This window comes from Periplaneta americana, chromosome 4 (assembly GCF_040183065.1).
Source record: "Periplaneta americana isolate PAMFEO1 chromosome 4, P.americana_PAMFEO1_priV1, whole genome shotgun sequence".
Taxonomy (NCBI): Eukaryota; Metazoa; Arthropoda; class Insecta; order Blattodea; family Blattidae; genus Periplaneta; species Periplaneta americana.
Genome location: NC_091120.1, coordinates 201190916 through 201218467, shown reverse-complemented (window position 1 = coordinate 201218467; position 27552 = coordinate 201190916). Strand labels below are relative to the sequence as shown.

The 27552-nt window shown below is 36.9% G+C and overlaps 1 protein-coding gene and 1 non-coding gene across 7 annotated transcripts in view; both read right to left on the bottom strand.

Moving 5' to 3' along the window:
* LOC138698600 (uncharacterized) overlaps window positions 1-27552 on the bottom strand; it is a 101306-nt gene that overhangs the window by 38309 nt on the left and 35445 nt on the right. For 3 of the 6 annotated variants that reach the window (XM_069824639.1, XM_069824638.1, XM_069824637.1), the window contains exons 7-8: window positions 18846-18978; window positions 12310-14383 (exon numbers count right to left, since the gene is read on the bottom strand). In XM_069824639.1, the coding sequence (XP_069680740.1) occupies window positions 12310-14383; window positions 18846-18978 (2207 nt within the window). Of the gene's footprint in view, window positions 1-10711; window positions 14384-18845; window positions 18979-27552 lie in introns of those variants that run through there. The other 3 variants (XM_069824634.1, XM_069824635.1, XM_069824636.1) reach the window with 1 other exon arrangement.
* Window positions 2126-2201, bottom strand: TRNAC-GCA (transfer RNA cysteine (anticodon GCA)). The gene has a single exon. It is a non-coding gene; the product is annotated as a tRNA-Cys (tRNA).

Sequence of the window (27552 nt, the reverse complement as noted above, 5' to 3'; positions counted from 1 at the left end):
TCATAACTTCGTAATTTCATAATATTTAAAAAAAATTACTTATAAACTATTAGTAAAAATAAGCTAAAGTATTTCTGAAGAAGGCATTGAAGAATCAATCAAACGTTCTATTGAAAATGGTAATCAATAGACTGTGGAATACATCGAGGTTGCAGTACCAAAAAAGAAGGTAATTATATGACACACGTATTTTTTGTACTAAAAGGATTTGTACTGTTCAGTCCTGATGCTGATATTCTGTTTAATCAAATGAAAGCACTTGTTGAACACTTTCGTATTTAACAGAAACAATTGTCTTCTCGAGTTCTGTTAACAAGTTTAATGCAAATACACTGTGTTAAAAAAAAACTTCACTACTGTCTATGAAAGGAATTATGCTCCTTCGTCATTTTAAATTTCTACTTTATTTGGTCCACACTATATTCTACAAGTAATTTCCTATATCAGGCATAATTTCCAAAATCTGTCCAGCTCTAGTTGCTATGAACTCTCTGTTACACATACACCTTGAGCAGTGAAGATTTCCTCTTCCATTGTGATGGTGCTAGTATTGCAGAATTCATTAAATCGCACCGTCAGTACTCTAGTGTACCATCTCAAAATTGCTAATTTACTTCTAAGTTCCTAAGGATGAAATTTAAATACATTTCAGATGGCCTACTACCTACCATGTAATATACATAACAGGTAGTAGGTAATCTGAAATATATTTAATTTCATAACTTCAAATTCAAAAGTTATTTTCTCTAAACTAGCAATTTTGAGTTGATACACTAATGCACCAAGGGTGGTCAGTGGTATTTTATTTTGACATGATTAAAAAAAAAATTTTGGCGACTTCCCATTAGAGAACAAGCTGAAAATTCACAATACGGAACCCCTGAACACACTAAAACCGTGCCAATAACATTTTTATTGCACTTCAAAATCCCGCAGCAAGATTTCAACCTACAAACCTTAAACCTAGTGATAAACACAATAATCATTTGATACCAACAAATGTCCTACAATTAAATTCTACTTAACACCACTTCACACAAATAACCAACAATCACAAATGTGCAACTACTACACACAGAAAATCCCAGCTATGAAGAAAGAAAAATACATTTTCGATAGTTTATGTTTCTGGAATGATTTTAACCAGCGTTTGTCAAACATTTTGAAAGAATCACTTCATAGAATTTTAAAAACAATGTGTAATACAATGAAATACATTTTCCCCAACCAGTCCACATAACCCTCATATAGTTCTCCAGCCACGAGATATCCTCTGAGTTGAGGGGTGTGGAAGGGTCATTCGGCTATCAGATGTACGATTCCAGCTTTGTGACTGGGTGGCAGAAACAAGTGTGGCAGTTGTACTATTATATTGAAAACATACAGCAGATGCCACCATAATGATTATTATTATAAATTATTTATATCTTTTGTGTTAAGATTGTAGTGTTGTGCTTCATTTCGTGAACATTTCAAAAGGATGAGTAAGAAGGGGAAGATAATTCAGTGAGGTGTGAGAAATAATAGCAAACATGATGATGTGCCATCAAGAAGCTCAAAATAAAGAGAGCTGACTGTTTCTTTGTCAGATGCGAATTAACAATATACAAATGTTACTCACTACTATATAAAATTGACTTAGGTGTCAAGTCATAGACAGAAGAGCAATCACAGACTCAATTACAGAACCCTGAAATGTCACTAGAGATGGTGACCCAGTGGTCATACGTAGAACCACTCGACACATTATTACTATTTAATACGAGAAAAATTCGTACCGGCACTGGGAATCGAACCCAGGACCTCTCAGCTCTGCGCGCTGAGTGCTCTTTCCAACTGAGCTATGCTGGGACACGATCCACGGCGCCAGCTGAATACCTCTTGTAATGCTTTTACAGCCTTACTACCTGCATTTGAGACGATGTAAGTCATTACAAGTCATATATGCAGGAGCGCATATTTAAATGACTTTGTGGCCATATTCAACATCAGTTTGTGACAAATGCTAACAGTTAGTACATCACATATTCATTTTGTATGAGGTCTCGCCCACCTCACTGAATATTACACGACTACTATGAAGTAGCCAATATGTATTATTACTATTTAATACGAGAAAAATTCGTACCGGCACCGGGAATCGAACCCAGGACCTCTCAGCTCTGCACGCTGAGCGCTCTTTCCAACTGAGCTATGCCGGGACACGATTCACGGCGCCAGCCGAACCCCTCTCGTAATGCTTTTACGGCCTTACTATCTGCATTTGAGACGAGATGTGATACACTCGACACATATTTTTGAACATACCATCTGCAATAATATTCACTTATGTTTATAATTCTATTGGATTGTTAAAAACATCCTTGACATTACTTAAATATAGACAGTTATGCCGTAGGATCTGTCCCTGTACAGCACTGATCTCTACAATATGTTCAGTTTGCATTTCTGGATTCTCAAGGGACACTTAAGCTGTAAGAAACCAGTTCACTATCAAATGCCACAAAGTAACATGGAATGGGGAATCAGAGAGAAGCGTATCGCTAAGATTGTATTGCACAAGTGTAACAAGACACCAGTGCAGATTTCACATCTATTAAAAAAAGTTCGTGTCTTGATTCATCCTCTGTTGATGACAAAATAAGAAGCAGTCAACCACACGCCATGGGAACTCTGAGAAATTTGCTCCAGAAGCAGAAAATCATGGCACAGGACACGATATACCAAAAAATAAACGATGTCAAGATTTATTAACGATCTTATACTTGAATCATATTGAAGGAGCAATGCATAGCAACTAAAAGCAGCTTTACAACAAATTAGAGCCACAAAAGCAAAGAGGGTGCTTCAGCAGCACGCAAATGGCAAAGAGAGAAAAAAAACCGCACGTGCGCGCGCGCACACGCACACGCACGCACACACACACACACACACACACCCCCCCCACGAGCACCCATGCCAGTTAAGGATTTACTGCAAGCAGCAATGTTACAAAACTTGAGCCTTCAGAGAACATGTTTGAGAAACACTGTCTTTATAAACATGACGTAATTTACTGAACATAAGAACATCATTCAAATGATCACTAAGGAAATCCTAAAATAAATTTTCCATTTCCAACCATAATCCTCCACTAGAAATGTCACTAGTCCAAGGACATGCTTGAAAAATTCTACCCTTATGCCCTTCATTCCATAAACATGAAATAATCTTGTCGAATATAAAAACATTGTTAAAATAATTACTAAGGAAACCTCTACAACAATTTTTTTCCATTTCTGAACATGATTCCCTACCTCAAACATGCGACTGCTTCCAGGAGATTCTTTTCTAGTCATTTCCTCAGGAAACAAGCAAATATGGCTGTCCTGAAGTGCTCCCCCTGTACACCTATTCTAACTTTTGGCAGAACAGTCTACATTCTGCAGGAACTTTGACCAAAAGGAACATAAAGAACTCCTCTACATCATACCATATCTTCATGCGTCCTTTCTTTCTGGGCAACAGAATGCAGCACATTTCTAAATGCATTCACTAAAACTAAAGCACTTAATGATGACTGTAACTTCATGTTCAAATATGAAGCTGAAGGAAACGAGCCAGATTTATATGCAAAACTGATACTTTGACAAGTGCATTTCAAATTAAGACTTTGTGTATATTTAATGAGTATTTAGATTCTTGATTTTGTTGATGTTTAAGACTTAACAGGAGGGGAGTACATTTAGGAACCTGAAATCAGTACTTTTTTATATTTGTGTCAATTTTACAACACAGTGGGCTATGAAAGCTTATTGTCTATGGCAACTAGTTCCTTTATTACAAAAAATGTAGTTTTTTTTTTTTCTGAAAATAAACCATTATTTAAGATTATTTATCACATACTTGTTCTACAAGTGGATTTCCTACACATACAACCCAAGAACCAAAAACTCAACACACTAGAACAATACGAAATATACAAACACTCTAAAACACACCCCGATCAAATTCTCAACACACAGATCAATTTCAGTACACACACACTATTTGACTCCTCCCTTCAACACCTTTCAACAATCAAACACACCCACATAACAAGCAGAGAAGTTCGAGATGACGCCGTGATCTAGTAGGCTCTGAGGATGGTGTGTGAAGCACTGAAACAGCTGTAAGCCGCACAAATCTTATATAATTAGCACGAGTAAGTCCGCTAGTGAATTAATTATATTCAAGTGTTAAAAGTAGTGTACGCAAGATTCAAAATGTATTAAATGTACTTACTTACTGGCTTTTAAGGAACCCGGAGGTTCACTGCCGCCCTCACATAAGCCCATCATTGGTCCTGAGCAAGATTAATCCAGTCTCTACCATCATATCCCACCTCCCTCAAATCCATTTTAATATTATCTTCCCATCTACGTCTCGGCCTCCCCAAAGATCTTTTTCACTCAGGCCTCCCAACTCTATATGCATTCCTGGATTCGCCCATACGTGCTACATGCCCTGCCCATTAAATGTGTATATATAAAATGAATAACTATTTTTATATTAGAACCTGTAACAGAATTTTTATTTTAAACAACTTCATATGACTGAAAGCAAGTTTTGTTGTTCAAACAAATCGTTAGGGAAGACTAGTTGCCGACTGCTCGAAATTGATAAACCCAAGGCACCTTCACAATCAGAAAATGTCAAAAATAAAAAAGATTTTAAAAAACAATTCATAATTAAAATTATTCAAATAAATATATGTTAAAAATAATACTAAACCAATACGATTTGTTTAATTATGATGTTAAAGCGATCTGGCCCTGAAATAGTAACCAGTCTCATTGCAACGCACTGGAAATATACAGAAAACCAAGGTGGGTGCAACTTTTCAAAATTATTCATTCCAACAAGATAGAAATAGAATAAAAAGTAAACGTTAGAAATGTGACATTAGTAATTAATTGGAATGCTCCCATATTAAATCATTTGCACTGTCTGCAGTATACATCACATTCATTAAATTCGTCACCACTACAGTTACAGCGCCACAACTCATAAATGAATATAACTTGTAGCACCCCTGAAATCCCTTAACATGCAACCAACATTACTGGCGTGCTATGCAGAACAACGAGATATAACTTGAACGATTCGAGAACATCCTGTACAATACATATAGGGCACACGATAGCATTATGGTTTATAACTGGTCGTCAGCACTTGCTGAAATGGGTCAAGTGCAATGGGTGCAACGTAATATGCTCCGTCATGCAGAAAGGAGACAGAAAGCATACTCGCCAGCAGCCACAGATGCACACCAGTGCAATGTCTTATGTACAGGTAAGAGACGCTAACCCTATGGTGCTCTGTGCTGATGACTGCTGGTTTATAACAAATAAAATTGACTCAACAGAAAATATGACTCTTAAAAATCAAAACCCAAACTATATCAACAATATAACATAACAGTATTTACAAATAAAAAACAAGTTGCAGTGTAATGTGGCTTAAACAATGAGAAAATCTCTAACTTAAAATTTCTGAACACACAATTTCTTATGATCAGGGTTAGGATTTTTAGATGCCCATTTTTTTACAGTAAATTACAGTTCTGTGAAAAAAAAAAACTAGTGTGTGAAATGTTGCCTCCAGATGAAGGTTATTTTCCAGCATTTTTATCCCTTTTTTGCTTTGCCCTTTTCTACCCTTTTACTGGTACTTTTTAATCATTTTATCATTCAATTTACTTCTAAATTTCATTGCATTGCAATTTATAATGTGTATGATGGTATAGTCGCGACGCTGTTATTTCCGGCGTGACTCCTCCTCTTTGCTTATGTCTTAGGAAGTGAAGGCTCTATAAAGTCTAGGTAGGTAATATCGTTCGCGATTTTAGTTCTTTCGTTGCCGAGCTACCAGACGAGGAATCTATTTGCCACGCAGTTAAACATTATCATGTCATAGCTCCTATGATAATAAATCAAACGCACTGTAATTCAGCAAATAATTGAGCGGCAAATAACGTCGTGTGCTTTCTGTGAACGCCAACGAAAGAGCCAAAATGGCGGGCGATTATATTAAGTATTTATCGAGTCTTAAGAAATGAATAACGTCTTCCTCAGCGAATCACAAGACGCACACGTTTAAATGTAGCCGAACTGCAACGTGAGTGGCTGCTGGGAATTAGAGCGACGGGACTATAGTAAACACAAGACTGAAGGCAAAGCACACCAACAATAGAAAATTCCACTCGCTGCCTTTTCTTAAGTTGCCTGTGAAGCAACAATGTGTTTATAACGACCTCTCTATTTAATTTCATTGCAATCAGTCTCCTGTTAGTGAATGTAAATTTATCTCTTAACGAGTTTAATACAAGATTATGTCATGTCGAAGGTCGTTTCCAAATCTCGATTTTTCATTCTGGCTCAGGAATTCAAGCAGGATTGAACTGTTTTACGATACAATGTTCCCTTTTTGGTGAATGATACTGGTATGTAACCCAATGAATACCGAATATGGGGATCACCACGCTAAACACACGATATCTCCATTCTGGTTGGATGATCGTGCACCTCTGCTTCGGCTTGTGGACATGAAGCCAGCAGCCAGCTGGTCGGTCTAGGTCCTTAAAAGGGCTGTAGCACCATGATTTTTTTTTTTTTTGTGGACAATAGAAAATACTTGTTGCCTGACAATTTAGAAAAAATATGCAACTCCAGTATAAATAAAGTTATCTCAGTATTTGTATGTATGACAGGAAAACCATCAATAATAATAATAAATATTTAAGGAGAAAAATTTGCTCCAGCGCCGGGGATCGAACCCGGGTCCTTGGTTCTACGTACCAAGCGCTCTGACCACTGAGCTACGCCGAATTCAATCCACAGCACTGGACCGAATCCTCCTTCAATGTTTCCCTTTGTGGCCTGACTCCAAGTTAAGCATATATGTTGACATATATATCCAATGTCAACTGCCATTATATTAGGAGCACACTCAGTTGAGTGACTTGTTGGCAGTTGACACTAGTCAATACGTCAACATATGTGCCTAACTTGGAGTCAGGCCACAAAGGGAAACATTGAAGGAGGAGGATTCGGTCCGGTGCTGTGGATTGAATTCGGCATAGCTCAGTGGTCAGAGCGCTTGGTATTTAGAACCAAGGATCCAGGTTCGATCCCCGGTGCCGGAGTAAATTTTTCTCCTTAAATATTAATTGCCAATATTACAGATATTATTCTGTAGGACAAATTAATAAATTTATATCATCAATAATAAGCCATTGTCTTAAAATAAAATATGTTCCTCCCTTCCCAATTTTAACAGTGCATATTTTCTTATTTTTAGTGCATAAATGCTGGTTTTTCAGTGGATACATGCATGAATATTTTGCCGTTTTTTAGTGCATATGAATCCACCCCTAGTTATGACAAACCAATGACATGGCATTTTCCAGTCAAGTAATGTATTTGAAATTTTACCGCATTTCATTTGATTTTTTTTTTTTTTTTTTTTTTTTTTTTGGAGAAAGATCACATTTCTGAAATTTTTGAATACATATTACTAGATACACATGTTCCCCATTTTGGCTGTATCTAGGAATATCAGGAAAAAGAGCTTGTCAATGTTCCAAAATGAGAAGATGTGTTTGTGTCAGCTAGGTGTGACATGATCTCACTTAAGATCACAAAAGAAACTATATGAAGTACTACCTCGAACTAAAGTACAATACCTCAATAATATCATCACATGTGATGAGAGTTGGGTGAGACATTTTGAGCCTGAAATGAGAAAACAGACTCCATATGGAAATATGCAGATTCAGCCCATCCAAAAAGTCCAGAAACACTTTTGCCATTTCCTTATTCATGATTTCCCAGCAACTATTCACTAGCCCTGAGAGAGATGTTGATTTTTTTCATGATCGAGGTTTGTTTGATCCAACACAGATCTACATTTCTAGACATGCACATTTCAATATTTGACTTTGCATAATATATATATATATATATATATATCTGGCTCTGCAACAATATAACTCAATTTTTATTTCAGTTACGTTGACTGAACTGAATGAATATACATTTTAGGTTAGATGATTTTCCCATTTTAGTTTAGACAAATTTCCTTCAGTTTCATGATCTCTGATGCATGAAGTCAAAATTAATTTATGAACTTCGTCAATAACTAAAAGAATATTTTGATGAATTTCTGATGGATGTGTGAGATAAAATGCAACATTCTTAAACACGCCCATATTTCAGCATCAAACAAATGAAGTAAAAATGCCATGAAGTGGTTTTAGAGTGTTTCAACCATATCTAGCAATACAATTTGGTTTCAGAAGTAGAGTCAGATATATGACTTCACATATTATTGCTTTATGTAACGACAGTATTATGGCTATGGGAAATGAAACAAATTGAAGTAAAGAAACCACGGACTTAATTTTGGTGTCTTTCTGGTAGCAAACAAATGCAATTTTGGAAATATACTGGTATCTCGTTAGTTTTTTTACCCATATAAGACATACCTCCCAACACTAGTTTTTATAGTCATACATTCAGTATGATTGTCTGCTTGTGTACAAGGTGCAAATGGTGTGTAGTCAAACCTAACAGTAACATTGTTTTATATTTTAATGTTTTCTTTAATGGCTTATCTATTTACACAGTCGTACAAAAAGAAATGCAACAGTTACAAGCACCACCAAACAAAACCATGTTACATTGAGTGGAAATGTTCAGTACAACTGATTCAATGAGGAATCATAATGAAGGGTGAATGGGATGACCACAAAGCACCAGAACAAATGACATTGGTCAAAATCTTCCAGTCTCCAAAGAATATTAAATAAATATTATGTTTTATTTAACGACGCTCACAACTTCAGAGGTTATATCAGCGTTGCCGGATGTGCCGGAATTTTGTCCCGCAGGAGTTCTTTTGTATACAGTAAATCTACTGACATGAGCCTGTCGCATTCAAGCACACTTAAATGCCATCAACCTGGCCCGGGATCGAACCCACAACCTTGGACATAGAAGGCCAGCGCTATACCAACTCGCCAACCAGGTCGACGTCTCCAAAGAAAACCATCCACAGGTGCAAAATGATTTCCTTGTTGGCTTGCAGTATTGTGGACGTGTGATGGCGAATCTTTATAAAGATCAACATTACATCAACAATTAATGATGTTCTGATGACAGTCATGTTTTCCTTAGTGGACATGTAAATAAATAGAACATACATTTTCTAGACTGGAAAAAAACCAGACGAGTACGCGTAAAGACCACTTAACTAAAAGCAGATTAACATGTGGGTAGCAGTATCAAGCCATGGCTATTTCATAAAGGATGCACATGGTAATACAGGATGATCCATTTGTGTATGCATAATATTAATTTATTATTATAAAGCTATTTAGTACGAGAAATTTCTTGGTTGTAATATTATTCTTAAAAAAATGGACGTTTCCATACATGACAAGAATGAGGATCATGAAGCTCGTTTCAATTCTAGGCCAATAGATTGCAGAAGATGACAGCTTCTTAAGCAAATGGCTATTTATAGATGAAGCTACTTTTAATCTCAGCGGGAGAGTGAACACACACAATTGCATTATTTGGGCATGTCTCCTACGAGCTTGAAAGGTCAAGTCCAAAAGTTAACGTATGATGTGGAGTGAACCACAATTAAGTGTTTGGACCACTCTTCTTTGCAGGAAAGACAATACGCTATTGATCTTACTTGGATATGTTGCAGTTGTTTCTATTGTCACGACTCAAGGAAGACTACAATATGAACATCGTATTCCAGCAAGATGGTGCACCACCTCACTCGGTATGGGAGGTTCGTCATATTCTAAAGCTTTCGTATGTGGTGTAGTCGTGATGGACCAATTGCTTGGCCCCCAAACTCTCCAGACTTCATGTGGGTTTTGTTAAAGACACCGTCTATTCACGTAAATCCAAGAACATTAATGATCTAAGAGTAAAAATTATTCAAGCTATCCAACAAATCGCTCCTCTGATGTTACGAGCATAGGCTGAATTGCATCACTGTTATGTGTTGTGCAGAGTGCACAACAGGGGTCATATAGAGTTCTGAGAAATCTCTCATCTTTCGATGCTGTATACACAAAGTTTCAACAAATAAAGTTCAGTAGTAAATGTTTAACAGTGTTTTTATTTTATCTGAACCCAAACGGATCACCCTGTACAGTAACCATATATGCTATGGCATACAGGAAGCTGGTCATAGAGCTGTTTCATGCAGACCTACAGACATTTTGTGAAATTAGAAATTCGTATTTTGTCAAGTGTTCCAGTGGGACACAGCCAGTAAACATAAGCCAAGAAAACCAAGCACTGATAGAGAAGCTGTTTCCACTTGGGCTTATGTCAAGAGGTTCTGAATTTCCTTATCCATCTCAAAGCCCAGACCTCACAATAACTGGTGTATTACTGTGGAGACTGTTAAAAGAGAAATGTTACACAACTACTCCAAGTGTACACGGATCTTCACATGAACAATTAAGCAGTTCAATTATCACTGAGGTAATGCTCGAACAGAGCTCTGATATGGTTTCCCACATAATAAATGACATGGAATATTATGCAAATCTAGTCTTTCAGGTAAAGCTCCCTGTAAAGCAGATTTGAATAATTTCAAGAGAAAAATTGTTCCGGGGCCGGGTATCGATCCCAGGACCTCTGGTTGAATGTACTAGCGCTGGTACGTTCAACCAGAGGTCCTGGGGTCGATACCCAGCCCCGGAACAATTTTTCTCTTGAAATTATTCAAATCTGCTTTACAGGGAGCTTTACCTGAAAGACTAGATTTGCATAATATATACGTCACTGTGTACATTAACAGAAAACCACAATTCCAAGTCACACAGAGATTGTGTGCACTCGATGTGGGTCTCTGGCGCTTCGTCAGCCCACGCGAGTTGTGTGGATATAAAGGGAAAAGTTGAGACGGTGTCGAGTGGAGTTCCCGGGTAGCTCAGTTGGCAGAGCGCTGGTACGTTCAACCAGAGGTCCCGGGATCGATACCCGGCCCCTGAACAATTTTTCCCTTGAAATTATTCGACATGGAATATGTTCTTCACAATGAAGGAAGACATGTAAAACCTGCAATTATACGATAAAGAGTCCTATCTTGTATAGTACAGTGTATAAATTACATGAGCCTACTTTTTTTTTCCACACCACCCTGTATAACTTAATATGATGGATCTATTTTTCCAAAGTTGTGGCCTCTAACTGTGAGCAGGCCAACTTTCTAGGTTACATGCAACATAATCCTCAAATTGGAAGTTCTGAAGTCATAGACGAAAGGTCGAAACACTCAAAAACCACTTAACAATGTGAAATGTTCACACCTCGTAAGCAGATCACATGTCCAAATCTTTGTCTGTAAGAAGCCCTTTAATTTGTGAAGAAATCAAATTAACGCCATTTGGATGTGAACCACCAAATCACACTAGGATAACAATTAATGAACAGCATCAGGACTGTGCAGGCCTATACAAACTCTGCAACTTTTCCATCATCTTTCTCTGTTTGCCCTCAGCTTGTGACGTGGGGCGGAATTTTCGTGCTGCCAATGCCGTTGCCTTCAATTTCACCATAAAATCATTCGAAAACATCTCCCTGCATTCACTGACTGCTTCATACTGGTCCAAGATCCTACTCGTGAAGGACATGTCACCCATGTTAGTCTTCTCCTGAGGGAGGTCGAGGGCATTGCCCTCACACACAACTTTACTGACGCCCCCCTTTGTTCCAGACACTTCTGAGACACTTTCCCTAGGAGATCTACACTTACGTACAGAAATGAGAGAACCTCCTGCCACTTCCAAAGCAGAAGCCCCCAGGATCTCACTGCAGCTAAAGCTCCTGCTCTTTTGTTTCTGGGGGCTTCCACATTTGACAGGGCTGGAAGCTACACTCCTGCTGCGTGACTGTCTTGCAGTGAGAACCTTCCTCTCCACGACCTTCTTGGCAACTTTGCTATTAACAAAGATCTCTCTGCGAGACCTGTGTTTCTGTCTATTCTTGTTCTTCCTGCGGAATCGAGTCTGGTGGCTGAGTTTTGGGTACACATATAACTGTGATGGGCGTGAAAAGATTTTGCTGCGTAGGATAGGACGACTTTTGCTGCGCGTAATTACTGTAGAATAAGGTCTCATGAATGAACGAATATTTGAACTGACCAACTTGTTTTTTCGCTTCTGTGGAGACACTTTCTTACTCGATTCCACACACTGGAAACAATCGCCTGTAATGGAAACATCCACATTCTCCCTTCCTACACTATGAATCTCACCTTCAGCGAATCCGTTCTCGCGAGTTCCATGCTCGGGACGTGAATTATCAACCATTTCGACCCCTGACTGTCCCACTGCTGGCATCTTGGTATTATCCAAAGTGGCATCACCGACACACCCAATAACTTCAGCTGCAACAATAACTTCTCTCTCAGAACGAGAGACAGCAGCAGCACTACCCTCTGAGGAAGAAACCCCACCATCGACAGGAATACCGGTACAGACACTGTCACTCTTCTTTTCTCCACCACTGGAAGCAGATTTCTCTGGACTATTTGTCACTTTTTCATCTACATTAATTTTATTGGTGCTGTTCTGGAGCAACAGTACAGAATGTGGAGGAACAGCACTAGGGAAGAGTCGTCGACGACCATTTATGCGACGGAGATTCAAGCACTCTTTTTCAGTTCGACTCCTGGTGCAAATTGGAGACCTGCGACCTGGAACAGGATCAAGTGAGTATCTCTTGTTCATGCTGGTTACACTTGCACTTCTGGCCCTCTTCATCCTAGGATTATCAAGAGAGCTACTTCTGGTGTTGCCAAGGGAATTGCTCCTGCTTCTATTGCGTTTGCGGGATCGGACGACACTAAGGGATCGTTTCTTCCTCCTCCTGCATACTTCTTTCTCCACCTGATCTGATTCTGTAGCAGCAACATTTAATGGAGTTGCTTGGGCTGCCGATGCCTCCTGTATTTTGTCTGATGAAGGTGCATGGGCTACCACTTCTTCCCATATTTTGTCTGAGAAAGGTGAATGGGCTATCAGCTCTTCTTGTATTTTGTCTGAAGCTGCATGAGTTACCAGCTCTTCTGGTACTTTGTCTGATGAAGGTGCATGGGTTACCATCCCTTCTTGTATTTTGTCTGATGAAGGTGCATGAGCTATCAGCTCTTCTTGTATTTTGTCTGATGAAGGTGCATGGGCGACCATCTCTTCCCAAATTCTGTCTGATGATGAAGCTACATGGGCTACCACTTCTTCCCATATTCTGTCTGAGGAAAGTGCATGGGCTATCAGCTCTTCTTGTATTTTGTCTGAAGGTGCATGGGTTACCAGCTCTTCTTGTATTTTGTCTGACGAAGGTGCATGGGTTACCAGCTCTTCTTGTATTTTATCTGATAAAGGTATATGGGTTACCAGCTCTTCTTGTATTTCGTCTGATAAAGGTATATGGGTTACCAGCTCTTCTTGTATTTTGTTTGATGAAGGTGCATGGTTTATCAGTTCTCCTTGTATTTTGTCTGATGAAGGTGCATGGGTTTTGCCTGATGAAGGTGCACGGGTTATTGGTTCTTCTTGTATTTTGTCTGATGAAGATGCATGGATTACCAACTCTTCTTGTATTCTGTCTGACGAAAATGCATGGGTTACCAGCTCTTCTTGTATTTTGTCTGATAAAGGTGCATGGGTTACCAGCTCTTCTTGTATTCTGTCCGACGAAGATGCATGGGATACCAGCTCTTTTTGTATTTTGTCTGATGAAGGTGAATGGGTTACCAGCTCCTCTTGTATTTTGTCTGACGAAGATGCATGGGTTACCAGCTCTTTTTGTATTTTGTCTGACGAAGATGCATGGGTTACCAGCTCTTCTTGTCTTTTGTCTGACGAAGGTGCATGGGTTACCAGCTCTGTTTGTATTTTGTCTGACAAAGGTGCATGAGTTACCAGCTCTTCTTGTATTTTGTCTGACGAAGGTGCATGGGTTACCAGCTCTGCTTGTATTTTGTCTGACAAAGGTGCATGGGTTACCAGCTCTGTTTGTATTTTGTCTGACAAAGGTGCATGGGTTACCAGCTCTTCTTGTATTTTGTCTGACGAAGGTGCATGGGTTACCAGCTCTTCTTGTATTTTGTCTGACGAAGGTGCATGGGTTACCAGCTCTTCTTGTATTTTGTCTGATGAAGATGCATGGGTTACTAGTGCTTCCTGTATTTTATCCTCACAGAGTGCTATCAGTAGGTTAAGTGATGATGGTGCTACTGATTGTCGATTTAGAACTTTACGAATTTGTCGTCGTAGATGGGGCATCGGAAGATCAAAAGTTACTACATAGCAGTCAAAGAACACCATCTGTAACATAAATACAAAACATCCTCACTGAACTGTAGCATTAATGAAATGCAGCATATCTTATGAAAAGGTTAGTTACATTTCTATACAACACAATCCAGTCTCTCTCCTTTACTCTCTGTTTGTACCCCCCCCCACCACCACCACCATTAATGGCAGGTACTTGACTGTTCGTCATTCACCCATACCTAGTGTAGAACAATTTACCGACAGTCGTTGCCCAGTGTGCACCAAAGAAGGCTCATCTATGTTACACCTGTGATGAGCTGAGACAAGATATGATGGAAATTTGTTGAGATGCCACAGGGGAACCAGAGCTCCCAAAGAAAAACCTTGTATTACCTGAACTAAAGGCTTGCCCAACACATGTTATATATCAGGGATACACCAGGTATCGAACCTGGGTCCAGAGGATTAAGTCCAGGCTCTAGCCACTTGACCACCATGGCAGTTTTTCTCCGTTTGTCTATCCATCTATTGTTACTATTTTTCTGTCACTGAATCTCTGTATCTCTAGCACTGCACCTTCTTATCTTTCTCCCACTGTACCTTTCTAAACCTCAATGTATCTTTGTATCACAATTTACTTCTCTGTATCATTGTATATTTCTGCCTTTGTCACTGTAGCTTTATGCCATTACTTACTTACTGGCTTTTAAGGAACCCGGAGGTTCATTCCCGCCCTCATATAAGCCCACCATCGGTCCCTATCCTGAGCAAGATTAATCCAGTCTCTACAATCATATCCCACCTCCCTCAAATTGATTTTAATATTATTATCCCATCTACGTCTCAGCCTCCCCAAAGGTCTTTTTCCCTCCGGCCTCCCAACTAACACTCTATATGCATTTCTGGATTCGCCCATACATGCTGCATGTCCTGCCCATCTCAAACGTCTGGATTTTATGTTCCTAATTATGTCAGGTGAAGTATACAATGCCTGCAGCTCTGCGTTGTGTAACTTTCTCCATTCTCCTGTAACTTCATCCCTCTTAGCCCCAAATATTTTCCTAACAACCTTATTCTCAAACACCCTTAATCTCTGTTCCTCTCTCAAAGTGAGAGTCCACTTTATGCCATTACTGTAACTATTTGCCACTAATTGTTCTATCTCTGTCACTGTATTATTCTATCACTGCCTTTTTATCATCAACAAATCTTTCTACCATCTAACACTGACCTCTATCACCATATGTATATTTATTTCTTTTCTCTACCACTGTATTGCTAGCACCAGCATGTTTTACATTTGACATTGTTCTAATGAAAGCCTGAACGTGAGTTTACCTACTGGTAACTCATCAAGTGAAACTATGCCTTGTTCTAATTTCGAGCTGAATGCACAGTACAGTCACTTCCAAATACATATACACTTTCAATATATGTTTCATCTACAGTACATATACATTTAAGAAGTTGGAAATACACGTGTTTCCAATTTATATTTTGCAATGGGTAAAAAAAAAAAATTAGTAAACTTCTAATTTACTCACTCACGACAGGTTAAGTGTATCTCTCACTGAAAGTGTATGTTGTCTTCAACAAGGATGTCTCCATTAGATTTACTTTTCCATTTAAATCCACAATCTTTAATGAATCTTCTCAGACTTTTTGAACTACTTTGGAAATTAATGTATTTTTAGTTTTATTAATTTTTGTTTGTGGTTGGCACAGAATCCTTTTGCACAAACAAGTTGTGGATAATATGCATCTAACAACCATTTTGTTGAAATCGTCAAGTTAACTGTTGGGGACAGTAAGTTTCAATATCCCTTTCTACCTTTCAGTATTTTTCAAACTGAACTAAGCGAAAAGTCATTCTCTTTACTAGCTCTCTTTCTTTGTGAAATGTTGGCAAAAATGCTAAAATGCTATTACTTATTTTTATTTCCTGTGTCTTCCTTCATGAAGCCATGTATACGAAAATGAGTAAGGAAAGGTTGTTTCTCTAAAATAATTTTCGATGCTCCATTAAATATCAAATTTTTTTGGTTCTACCTATGTAACATTTTGAAGCAATAAAACGCACACTGGTAGAAATCACACAACTTCACAATTAACCAAACTAAGTCATAGCCATAATCACGCATAAATTTTAATCGTTTTTCATTTAGGTCTTTTCATCTAACACAAATATGGTCTAACAAAATTCTGTCAAGAACTGGAGAATCTGAGAACATCCTCAGAATTTTTCGACACTTTCTTTACAATGCTTCATAATATATCTTCCCCAAGTAAAAGTTTACAGTTCAGAACCAAATTTGCATAACAAGACTTGCACTTACAGATCTGTTCAATCTTCCTAATCTCTCTTCATGCATCAGCTAATAAAAGTGAAATATCAGTGCAGAAATATGGTCCTGGCTGGGAAGAAATTTCCCTAGTCTTATGGATACAGATATGTGAAAATCCAGAGACATGTCAATTGTGTTCATTTTGCCAATTTTTTTATCATCATTTCTTTATACTTCTTCCCATAACCCCCTAAATAGTGAAATAACGCAAATTCATATAATAACGTGAAAAAGAAACGCAATTCAAGTTTTTAAACGAATTCTAGCAACACTTGTTTTATTAGTGATATAACAATAATGTATTTCTAAGTAATATTTTCGTAATTTCTGTCTTTTCTCGATGATACATTTTCTTCTGCCATTTTGTAAAAAAATGAATGCAATCGTGTATTAAAATAACTGTCAGAACAGAAAATTTAAGATAAAAATGCTGCATATGACACTTTATCGTGTTTAATAGCTCAAGTTAGGATTATAAAACTTGTATGCATATATACATACATATGTGTTGAAATAACACTGGCAAATTGATAATAAAACAGAAATCTTGAAATTTTAAAATGAATTTTCTTTAAAAATAACACCACTTTCACAAGACTGCACCTATGAAGTTTGCAAAGTATAACTGAAGCCAACGAAATTGTTATAATGAAAGCCCGGATGTGAGTTACTCATCAATAAGTTAGGTCGGACAACATCACATACCGGTACTGCCATAGTACTAATATTTCAGTTCTGGTTTGCAGCCGATTACGAATTATATAAGTAATTACGGTCAATACATTTACATTTGAAAATATACACCTTTCCAATGTATATTTTGTAAAGAAATGGAAAAATCGAAAGAATAAAAAAATTGCTCTCCAATTAAACAACTCGCAAACTATCATGGAAGTACCCGAAGTACTAGTCTCAGAGACTTTGCCACTTTCATTTTGACCAAGGATACATTTCTACATTATATATATGAAGTCTTGCGAATACAGCTTGGTTCTCCCAAAAGAACATGGAAGTACCTGACTGACACTTAATCAGGGAGGTGGCCACTTTAATTTTGGCCATTTCTACCTTGTATAGTGAGCAGAGTGCTGCATTGGAGTTAAATCGCTTGCTTGAACTCGGTCGAGTGTCGCACCCTCGAGTGAGATACGATCGGTCGTGATACGCTCATAATAAATAGAAGCACAGTACAAGGTCATCTCACCGACATGTCTTATCATGTATGGAAGGTGACAGATAAGATACACACATGTTTTGCTCACACGACAAAAATAAGGCTTTATTTTCTGCATTTATGACAAACGGTTTAATGGAACAGTCAATGGAACGTACCAAAACAGGAACATGAAGTTATAAATAAAATAGTATGAAAAACTTCGATATACAGTTATTATTGCTAATTAATAATTATTCAATATTTGATTTACCACATATATAATACGACAGGTCCATACATAATGTTCCGCTATATACTGCGACAATGTGGAAATGTTTTACAAAATATTATTGATATAGCAGTAGATTAATAATATCAGTACAGAGATAACGTCACAGAAAATATAATAAAACGAATAATCATGCTGCACAACTGTTACAGACGCAAAGATTGATACACTAATTATTAGAGATTATTATTATTATTATTATTATTATTATTATTATTATTATTATTATTACTACTACTAGAAAACTTGATACAGTTCTTGCATTTATCGTGATTGTGTTCTCCATTTATAATAATTACATTTACATCCAATAACATCAGCTGTGGCAAAAACAAAATCACTCCTGTGTGGAAAAAAAAAAAAAAAAAAAAAAAATGTACCTACAACATTTATATTACATTTTAAAGCAAGTTTTGTAGTTCTACTATGGAGAGGTTAGTTAAACACTGCAAAGTTTTGAAATGATAAACATCTATGATGTTACTACACAGTTCATCACTGTAACAAGAACGAATGTCTAGCGCTCGGCTTATACCGTTCGAAGATTTATTGCTCGTGACAATTTTACCCATCATGCATGTGCGCTACCTCTCGGATTATGCTATGAACTACTCGGCGCTCGAGCGAAAACGTCCGATGCAGACCTCCAATAGTGAGTATTACCCACTATATAATGTACGAATTTCAAAGTAAAAACCTGATATACACATGTATTTGCCTCACCTGCAGTCTATTATAACCCAAAATTCTGAACTTCAAGTCAGAAAGACGTATGTTGCCAATAATCACTCTATCATCACTATGTCCGGGCTCTCGCTGCGAGCGCGGGTCACTTCGCCTTGGATGTGCACCACTCCTGAAACAGAACACAGCACATTCATACCAGTCATAACCACATATTGTGAGATTTGAGCTATACATGCCGTATTACCTGAACTACAAAATAAATCAGCTTACCACATTGGGCCCATGGACTCGAATCCTGGCAAAACAATATGATTGAGAAAGAAAGGTTAGCAGAATTTATACCAACAGTAATCTCACTAGAGGTTTTGATTTACTTACTTACTGGCTTTTAAGGAACCCAGAGGTTCATTGCCGCCTTCACATTAGCCCGCCATTGGTCCCTATCCTGAGCAAGATTAATCCAGTCTCTACCATCATATCCCACCTCCCTCAAATCCATTTTATTATTATCCTCCCATCTACGTCTCGGCCTCCCCAAAGGTCTTTTCCCCTCTGGCCTCCCAACTAACACTCTATATGCATTTCTGGATTCGCCCATACGTGCTACATGCCCTGCCCATCTCAAACGTCTGGATTTTATGTTCCTAATCATGTCAGGTGAAGGACGCAATGCGTGCAGCTCTGTGTTGTGTAACTTTCTCCATTCTCCTGTAACTTCATCCCTCTTAGCCCCAAATATTTTCCTAAGAACCTTATTCTCAAAAACCCTCAATCTCTGTTCCTCTCTCAAAGTGAGAGTCCAAGTTTCACAGCCATACAGAACAACCGGTAATATAACTGTTTTATAAATTCTAACTTTCAGATTTTTTGACAGCAGACTAGATGATAAAAGCTTCTCAACCGAATAATAACAGACATTTCCCATATTTATTCTGCGTTTAATTTCCTCCTGAGTGTCATTTACATTTGTTACTGTTGCTCCAAGATATTTGAATTTTTCCACCTCTTCGAAGGATAAATCTCCGACTTTTATAGTTCCATTTCGTACAATATTCTGATCACGTGACATAATCATATACTTTGTCTTTTCGGGATTTACTTCCAACCCTATCTCTTTACTTGCTTCAAGTACAATTTCCGCGTTTTCCCTAATCGTTTGTGGATTTTCTCCTAACATATTCACGTCATCCGCATAAACAAGAAGCTGATGTATCCCATTCAATTCCAAACCCTGCCTGTTATCCTGAACTTTCCTAATGGCATATTCTAGAGCGAAGTTAAAAAGTAAAGTTGATAGTGCATCTCCCTGCTTTAGCCCGCAGTGAATTGGAAAAGCATCAGATAGAAACTGGCCTATACGAAATCTGCTGTAAGTTTCCCTAAGACACATTTTAATTAATCGAACTAGTTTCTTGGGAATACCAAATCCAATAAGAATATTATATAAGACCTCTCTTAACCGAGTCATACGCCTTTTTGAAATCTAGGAATAACTGATGTACTGTACCCTTATACTCCCATTTATTTCTCCAATATCTGTCGAATACAAAAAATCTGATCAATAGTCGATCTATTACGCCTAAAACCACACTGATGATCCCCAATAATTTCCTAGAGAAAATCAAAACTCGAGTGGGATTTAATTGACTATTACATAATTAGAAGAAAGTATATAAAGATTAGAAGTAACAAAGTACTCCAATACAATAAAATATTAATTGGCTTACGAAAATACAACTGTCTTCAAATGTATTATTGTACCATCTCAACATTAAGCTAGATGGCAGTAGTGTTTTATGATTATGTTTTCTTGTTATCAGTTGTGCCAACTATGGCATCTTCATTGAACTCTGTGGACGGTTACTAGTCAAGAAGGCTTTGTTGATTCAGTTTCATTTTTATTAAAACATTTGCATTCGACTTCAATCATCCAGATCCCAGTAATCAACGTCACTTGACATGATTTTCAATAAATCTTAGTATTAAACAATCTCTGATACGTGTGACTATTCATAATATCATATAGCAGAAGCTATAACAAACATAACCTAAATAATATAAACGAGTGTTAGAAAAGTTTTAATTAGGGATGATGAAATAAACAAGAAACGTTTTAATTAACGATGATGAAATAAAAAATAAACGTGAATAATTTTAAAAGGAACAATTATTGAAAATACAATTTTAAAATTTGAATGTTTTAGTGGTTGGTGGTTCAGTTGATGTTATATTGGACGTGTGCGTAAAAGAAGTGAACTCGATGTGCATGGTGTATCCCTCAACTTATTCAGGATTTCCGAATGGTGCTCTTCATATATGACCAGTGATCTTTACTAATTCTTGTTCCTGAATGCCAATGCGAGTCATATTTGAAAGTGCTGTGCAACGACTGTAGTGGTTTGTAATTTTCTGTTTTTTTTTTTGACGTCCAGATCAGTGCAGTTTGAAATGTTGGCAAACAAAGAAACAAATGCTAGGGTAGTGACAAAAATAAACAAATGCTAGTGACGCGATAAAATTAAACAAATGCTAGGGACACAATAAAACTGTGTGATAAGCAGCCATAATTGGTTGAAAGACGTCCTTTTGTACCGTTTTATTGGTCAAAAGTAGTGTGACGTAGTAAAAGTGTAAAAGTCATAATAAATAATTTTCCCTGCCACTATTCCACCAACTTAGAATACATTTATCATATGCCTAGAAATCACGAAATTGGCAGAAACATGTCCTTGAAATTATTACGCAACTAACAGGAAATTATACATTTTACCTAATCAAACAATGACCACCACCACGTCGTAATTGAATTATTTGGACAATTATCTGTACATCAACTCTGAGTGTTCAAATGTCAGTTCAGTGAAGTGTTCCCGGCTCCATCTTCAAAAGCATTTTTTTTTATTCAGCAATTGTACAGTGAAACCCAACATTTGACAGGATTAAACGTTAGCATGCCCCTCCCATTTATTAGTTTATTAGATAAGATAGTAATTCAATTGTTTCTTTAATGCTCTAAATGTAACTTAAATCAGTCTCTAATAGTTCATATCAGTTCTGTGATATACTACAAGCAATATAAACTATCCATGTATAGCAACATGAGTCCAGAACAGCTCTTCAGTTGCTTGGTATGGACCACAGTGTAGCAGTTTGCAGTGAAAGATTTGTACTTTTTATATTAGAAAAAGGAAAACATTATGTACCTGTTCCCCAGTGAGTACCTTTATTACCAGTCAGTTTTGAGATACTTAGAATTCTGTAAAATATGTAAAATGTGTCATGTAAATTTATGTTAATCAGATATGAGGGTGAGCATATTCAACATAACCTTAAAACCAGTAATCAACATGGAATTACAGGGGTAACAAATTGAGAATGGTCACTTCTGAGACGTCACACATAATTACAGTGTCTCAAAAATGATCCTGTCTTAGAACTGATATATCTGTCATAGAAATAACAGATTTATTTTAACTATAATCATTCAAGAGTCAAAATTTAATATGGCCGAGAAATGGATAAAAAAAATTGTCTGGAACCCTCTAATGGTCACGTGAATGAACATCAATTAGTGTAATCACCAATTAAAATTGCCTCCTAATCACTGGTTAAGCATTTTTACAGTGCATCAACCTTGGCTAGGACTGAAACAGGAGAGCAATCATGGTATTCTCTAACCAGCCACATTCGAATGGATAAAGGAGATAACCAGTGATTAGTAGGCCTAGTAAAAAAAAAAAGATTGGCTGGATGAACTAATGATTATTACTGTACTTGGATTACTCGGATAGGGATGATGCTAAATGTGGAGTTTCATTAGTGGAAAGAGAATTCTTAAGAGAAATTAGGTGTCAGAAAATTTCAGGAGAGATTTTGTTTATCAAAACCCACCGTGCCATTTCTGCTGCAACAAATGGATACTTACAATAATCCAGAAACAGTCATATTTTTCCTATGAACTGGCTGCTTACATTACAATTCTATGCAATTGATATGTTTAGTATTTTAAGAGGGAACACTTGATGTCTTTTCCTATGTTGCAGACTGGACAAAGAGAGGTTATGAATGAATGTTAGGATATTGCACAGTTCCTCGGTATAAATGGGGCACTGGATTGAACACACATTCCTACTAATCTTCATTCTTCTCCTTTATGGATTTTTTTAATATAACATATTTAAATCTAATAATAAAGTCTAAAAATACTTCAGACTCACGTTGGAATATAATCATATGAATTTTCATTTTCCATTTTGTACGATTTTAACCTAATAGCACTGAAAAACAAAGAAATACAACCCACAAACAGAACAACGTCCAAAGGGAAAATGCAACACGAAAATAAATAGCTACTAGTATAGGATATGTTCATTTTGATCTTAAAGTAAGCACATCATTTTTAGACATTGATTATTATTATTATTATTATTATTATTATTATTATTATTATTATTATCATTATTATTATCATCATCATCATCATCACTGCAAAGGTGTGAATGTTTTCCTGTCGTCATTTAGCAGAAACAATAGGCCTATATCATCAGACTTCACCTGGTTAAATGAGATTTCAGCTAATTACATTTTAACCACAGTTAGTTTTAACCGTGTTTCCGTAATGCACGGTTACAACATTTTTAACTGAGGTTGATGCACATCACCATCAGTCTACAACATGAGGCACACAGCTTTAATTTTCTCCTAGAGAAAGCCATGCTAAGGATATTATTCTTTAAAATTCATAGCCCTCAAAAGAGGTCGAACTCACGAACCTTAGATCCAATGGCTAGCAAGAAAGAGAACAGCAGCAATATACTGATAAGGCTCAGCACCTAGCATTACTTAGAGGGACAACTACAACTTAAATGAACCAATTGACTCTTCTCAATACACAAACTATTAAAAATGTCTTACAAAAGGATTATTAAATATTGTTACAACCGATCACAAGTGGAGACCTTATCTTACTTACAAATTTCACCTCAACACGTGAATATTCATGGAGAGCAAAGTAGACTCACCACAAATTCAATACTACTAAAACCAGTTCATCGCATACTCAGTTCTTTATAATTGTTTCAGCAGTTGTGAGCCATTACTAAAACATGCGTCATTTCTCATGTTAATTATTCAGTGACAATGCTGACCCACTTACAATACTACACTGCAGCTGGTGAAAGTTTCAAAGCTGCTTTGTGAGTGTGTGTAACAGAGAGAGGGGGAGATAAGAGCCACATGAACAATACTGTTCATTCGGAGTAACACATATACTGATAACGCTGCCAAGGGAATGTACCTTCTACATTAACCATATGTTCTTTTTTATACAGGGTGTTTCAAAAATAGAGGGCATAATTTCAGGTATGTATTCCTCACATGTAGACAATACAAAAAGTTCATTACAACATGTGTCCGAAAATCCTTGCTTTCCGAGTTATGGCCCTCAAAACAGTGATATTCACCGGAACCTTTTTCTTCCCGTAGATAGGTGCCGTGACAGAAGATATTAACAGAGGACACTCTAACAGTTGATTCCGAGGCGAAGAGTACACTGAGTGTTGTGTTTGGCGTTGTACTTGCGACATGTACTGAAATCAGGAGCTGGCAGAAGTGCACTTCATGTACGGTAAGGAGAACAGCAATGCTGCGCTGGCTTGTCGTTTGTACCAGGAGAGGTGCCCTAATCGATGGATAGGTAGAGGTGGCCCAATTGCTTGGTCTCCACGCTCACCTGATTTCAACCCTATTGATTTCTACTTGTGGGGCCATTTAAAATCATTATTGTATTCGTCTCCGGTGCCTGACATGGAATCCCTTCGGAATCGAATTGTGGCAGGTTGTGAGGAAATACGCAATACTCCTGGAATTTGGGATTGTGTCCGCAGGGCCATGAGACATCGATGTGAGGCCTGTATTCAATCAGGAGGTGGACATTTTGAACATCTGTTGTAAAGACAACTACCTGCGGGAAGAAAAACGTTCCGGTGAATATTACTGATTTGAAGGCCATAACTCGGAAACCAAGCATTTCCGGACACCTGTTGTAATGAACTTTTCGTACTGTCTACATATGGGAAATACATACCTGAAATTATGCCCTCTATTTTTGAAACACCCTGTAGTTATTTTCCTATGATTTATCAACTACAATAATTATCTCGCATTTGAGTGACAGTGCACGCATTACATTCTTCACCTGACATAATTAGGAACATTAAATCCAGACATTTAAGATGGGCAGGGCATGTAGCACGTATGGGCGAATCCAGAAATGCATATAGTGTGTTAGTTGGGAGGCCAGAGGGAAAAAGAACTTTAGGGAGGCCGAGACATAGATGGGAAGACAATATTAAAATGGATTTGAGGGAGGTGGGATATGATGATAGAGAATGGATTAATCTTGCTCAGGATAGGGACCAATGGCGGGCTTATGTGAGGGCGGCAATGAACGTCCGGGTTCCTTAAAAGCCAGTAAGTAAGTAAGTGGACATCACTGTTGGATCCGAGATTCACAGGTTCAAACACTGTTGAGGGCAATTAAATTCTTAGCATGTCTTCCTCCAGGAGGGAAGTAAAGCTGTGGGCACTATGTACATTTAAAGTAAATAAAAGAACCCTATCCTATCCAGTAAAATATGTCGGCTTCAATGCTGAATATATATATATATATATAAGGTACTCTAGGTTCGTCTGCACTTATCAATTTAAATTTGTATTTTCAAAACATTAGGTTACATACATAGTTTTGAATGAAGCTATTTTATTTGAGACGAATACTTTCGCCGTTGTGGCATCTTCAGGTCGTCTATTTGCATAGTATGCTAAACACTTTACAAGGTCGTCTGGTACAAGTGTAAATACATGCACAAGAATTAACTTAACGGAGTGTGAGTGTACATTGGGGGTGCTATAGCCTATTGATAATAATGATAATAATAATAATAATAATAATAATAATAATGATTTATTTAACCTGGCAGAGTAAAGGCCATACGGCCTTCTCTAACACTCAACCAGGAGTAAAAACTGTGTTACAGTAACACTACAAATTTACAAAGTACACACAAAACTGAATAAGATAATAATAATAAAATGTAAACAAGTAAGAAGAAATCAGACATAATATATAACATAGAGAAGGAAAGAAAAAAGCATAATAAAATGTGAACAGCAGGTCAAAAATAAATGAGGCCTACAAAGTATAAAAAAATAAGACAATTATTGATAATAATAATAATAATAATAATAATAATAATAATAATAATAATAAATAAGAACAGTAATGATAATAATAATGATAATAATAATAATAAATAATAAAATAATAATAACAGGCCTAATAGTAATAATAATACTAATAGTAGTAATACAATAGTGCAGTACAAAGCATACAATGAATACAATATTTTTAAGTATACACAGTAAGGAAAATTATGTTTATATATAGCTCAACTTATCACATTAGAGATATACCATTATCGGAAAATATGAAAACAAAAATATAAAATAAGTTAAATATCACTAGAACATAAAAAAAAATCATATCATATGGCTTCCGAGTTACAATTCATAATACACTTTGTTAAAAGTCACTGAGTCGTAATATTGCACAGTTGACAAAAGACGTCCCAACATCTTCATAAACGCATTACCATGCACATTTGTCAACCTTCAATATCTCAAGGAGCTACTCTCATCTCTCCTTATTAAACAAGTGAAGGTGAACAATGATTACTGTTATTTTATCAAGATTTTTAAACTTAATAAGAGAACTGCCATAAATTGTTAACTTAGAAAAAAAACCGACCTACAAATTACACAATTGAAGGCCTCTCTTCAAATTTTACATTATCATCTATATGTTAACACGTAAATTTTTGTTTTAATGTACAAATCGAATCAGTATTTTGCTCGTTTCATTTCCCTTTATCTTTTATATTTTGTTAATTCCGGATCCCAGTGGTCAACCTCACTTGAGGACGGATGAGCACAAACTTCTCGAATATCATGCGCTTATTGTGCAACTTAGATTTTAATCAAGTGTATCATCTTAAAGTTAATTTTTTTAACAAAAAAGTGCAGACAGACCTACTGTACCTTATATGAAGGGTCAGGGGAAAAAAGCATCGATGTCCACCTTTTGATATTTTTAAGTTGAGTAGTAGGGGAGACTGTTGTACCTTTAAACACTTTTCATATTTTATTTTTTTTAATTTTGGGAAATTAAATTTTTTTAATTAAAAAATGCTTGAACTAATCGCTGAAAATTCCTTTACAACTTCCTGTATATATTTTCCTGTTTTACAGATCTATTAAGTATGGAAAAAATAAAATGAAGGGATATGTAATGTGTTCAAAGGTACAACAGGTTCATGTACCTTGGAACATATCCTCTGGTACCTCGGAACACATGAAATATAGGTGGGAATATAGCCGTAAAAACTGACAATCATATTTAAAATGTATTTGCCATCATAAACCAGAGCAGGCTTCTCTGATTGAGATTTTATTTCCTGGAGGAGCAATAACTGCTGCAACAGCTTTCTTTAAGGTATCCGGATCAATTGGGGGCCTCTTAACTCAATAGTTACTTCGTGACATGATCTTAAAACAAAACAAAAACCGATAGTATCATGTACTTTGCAACATGTTCCACGGTACAAGATGTTTTGTGTTCAAAGGTACAAGGGGGTGCACTTTTAAACAAATATGGCTCCCAAAACTAGAGATTCGAATAAATCGT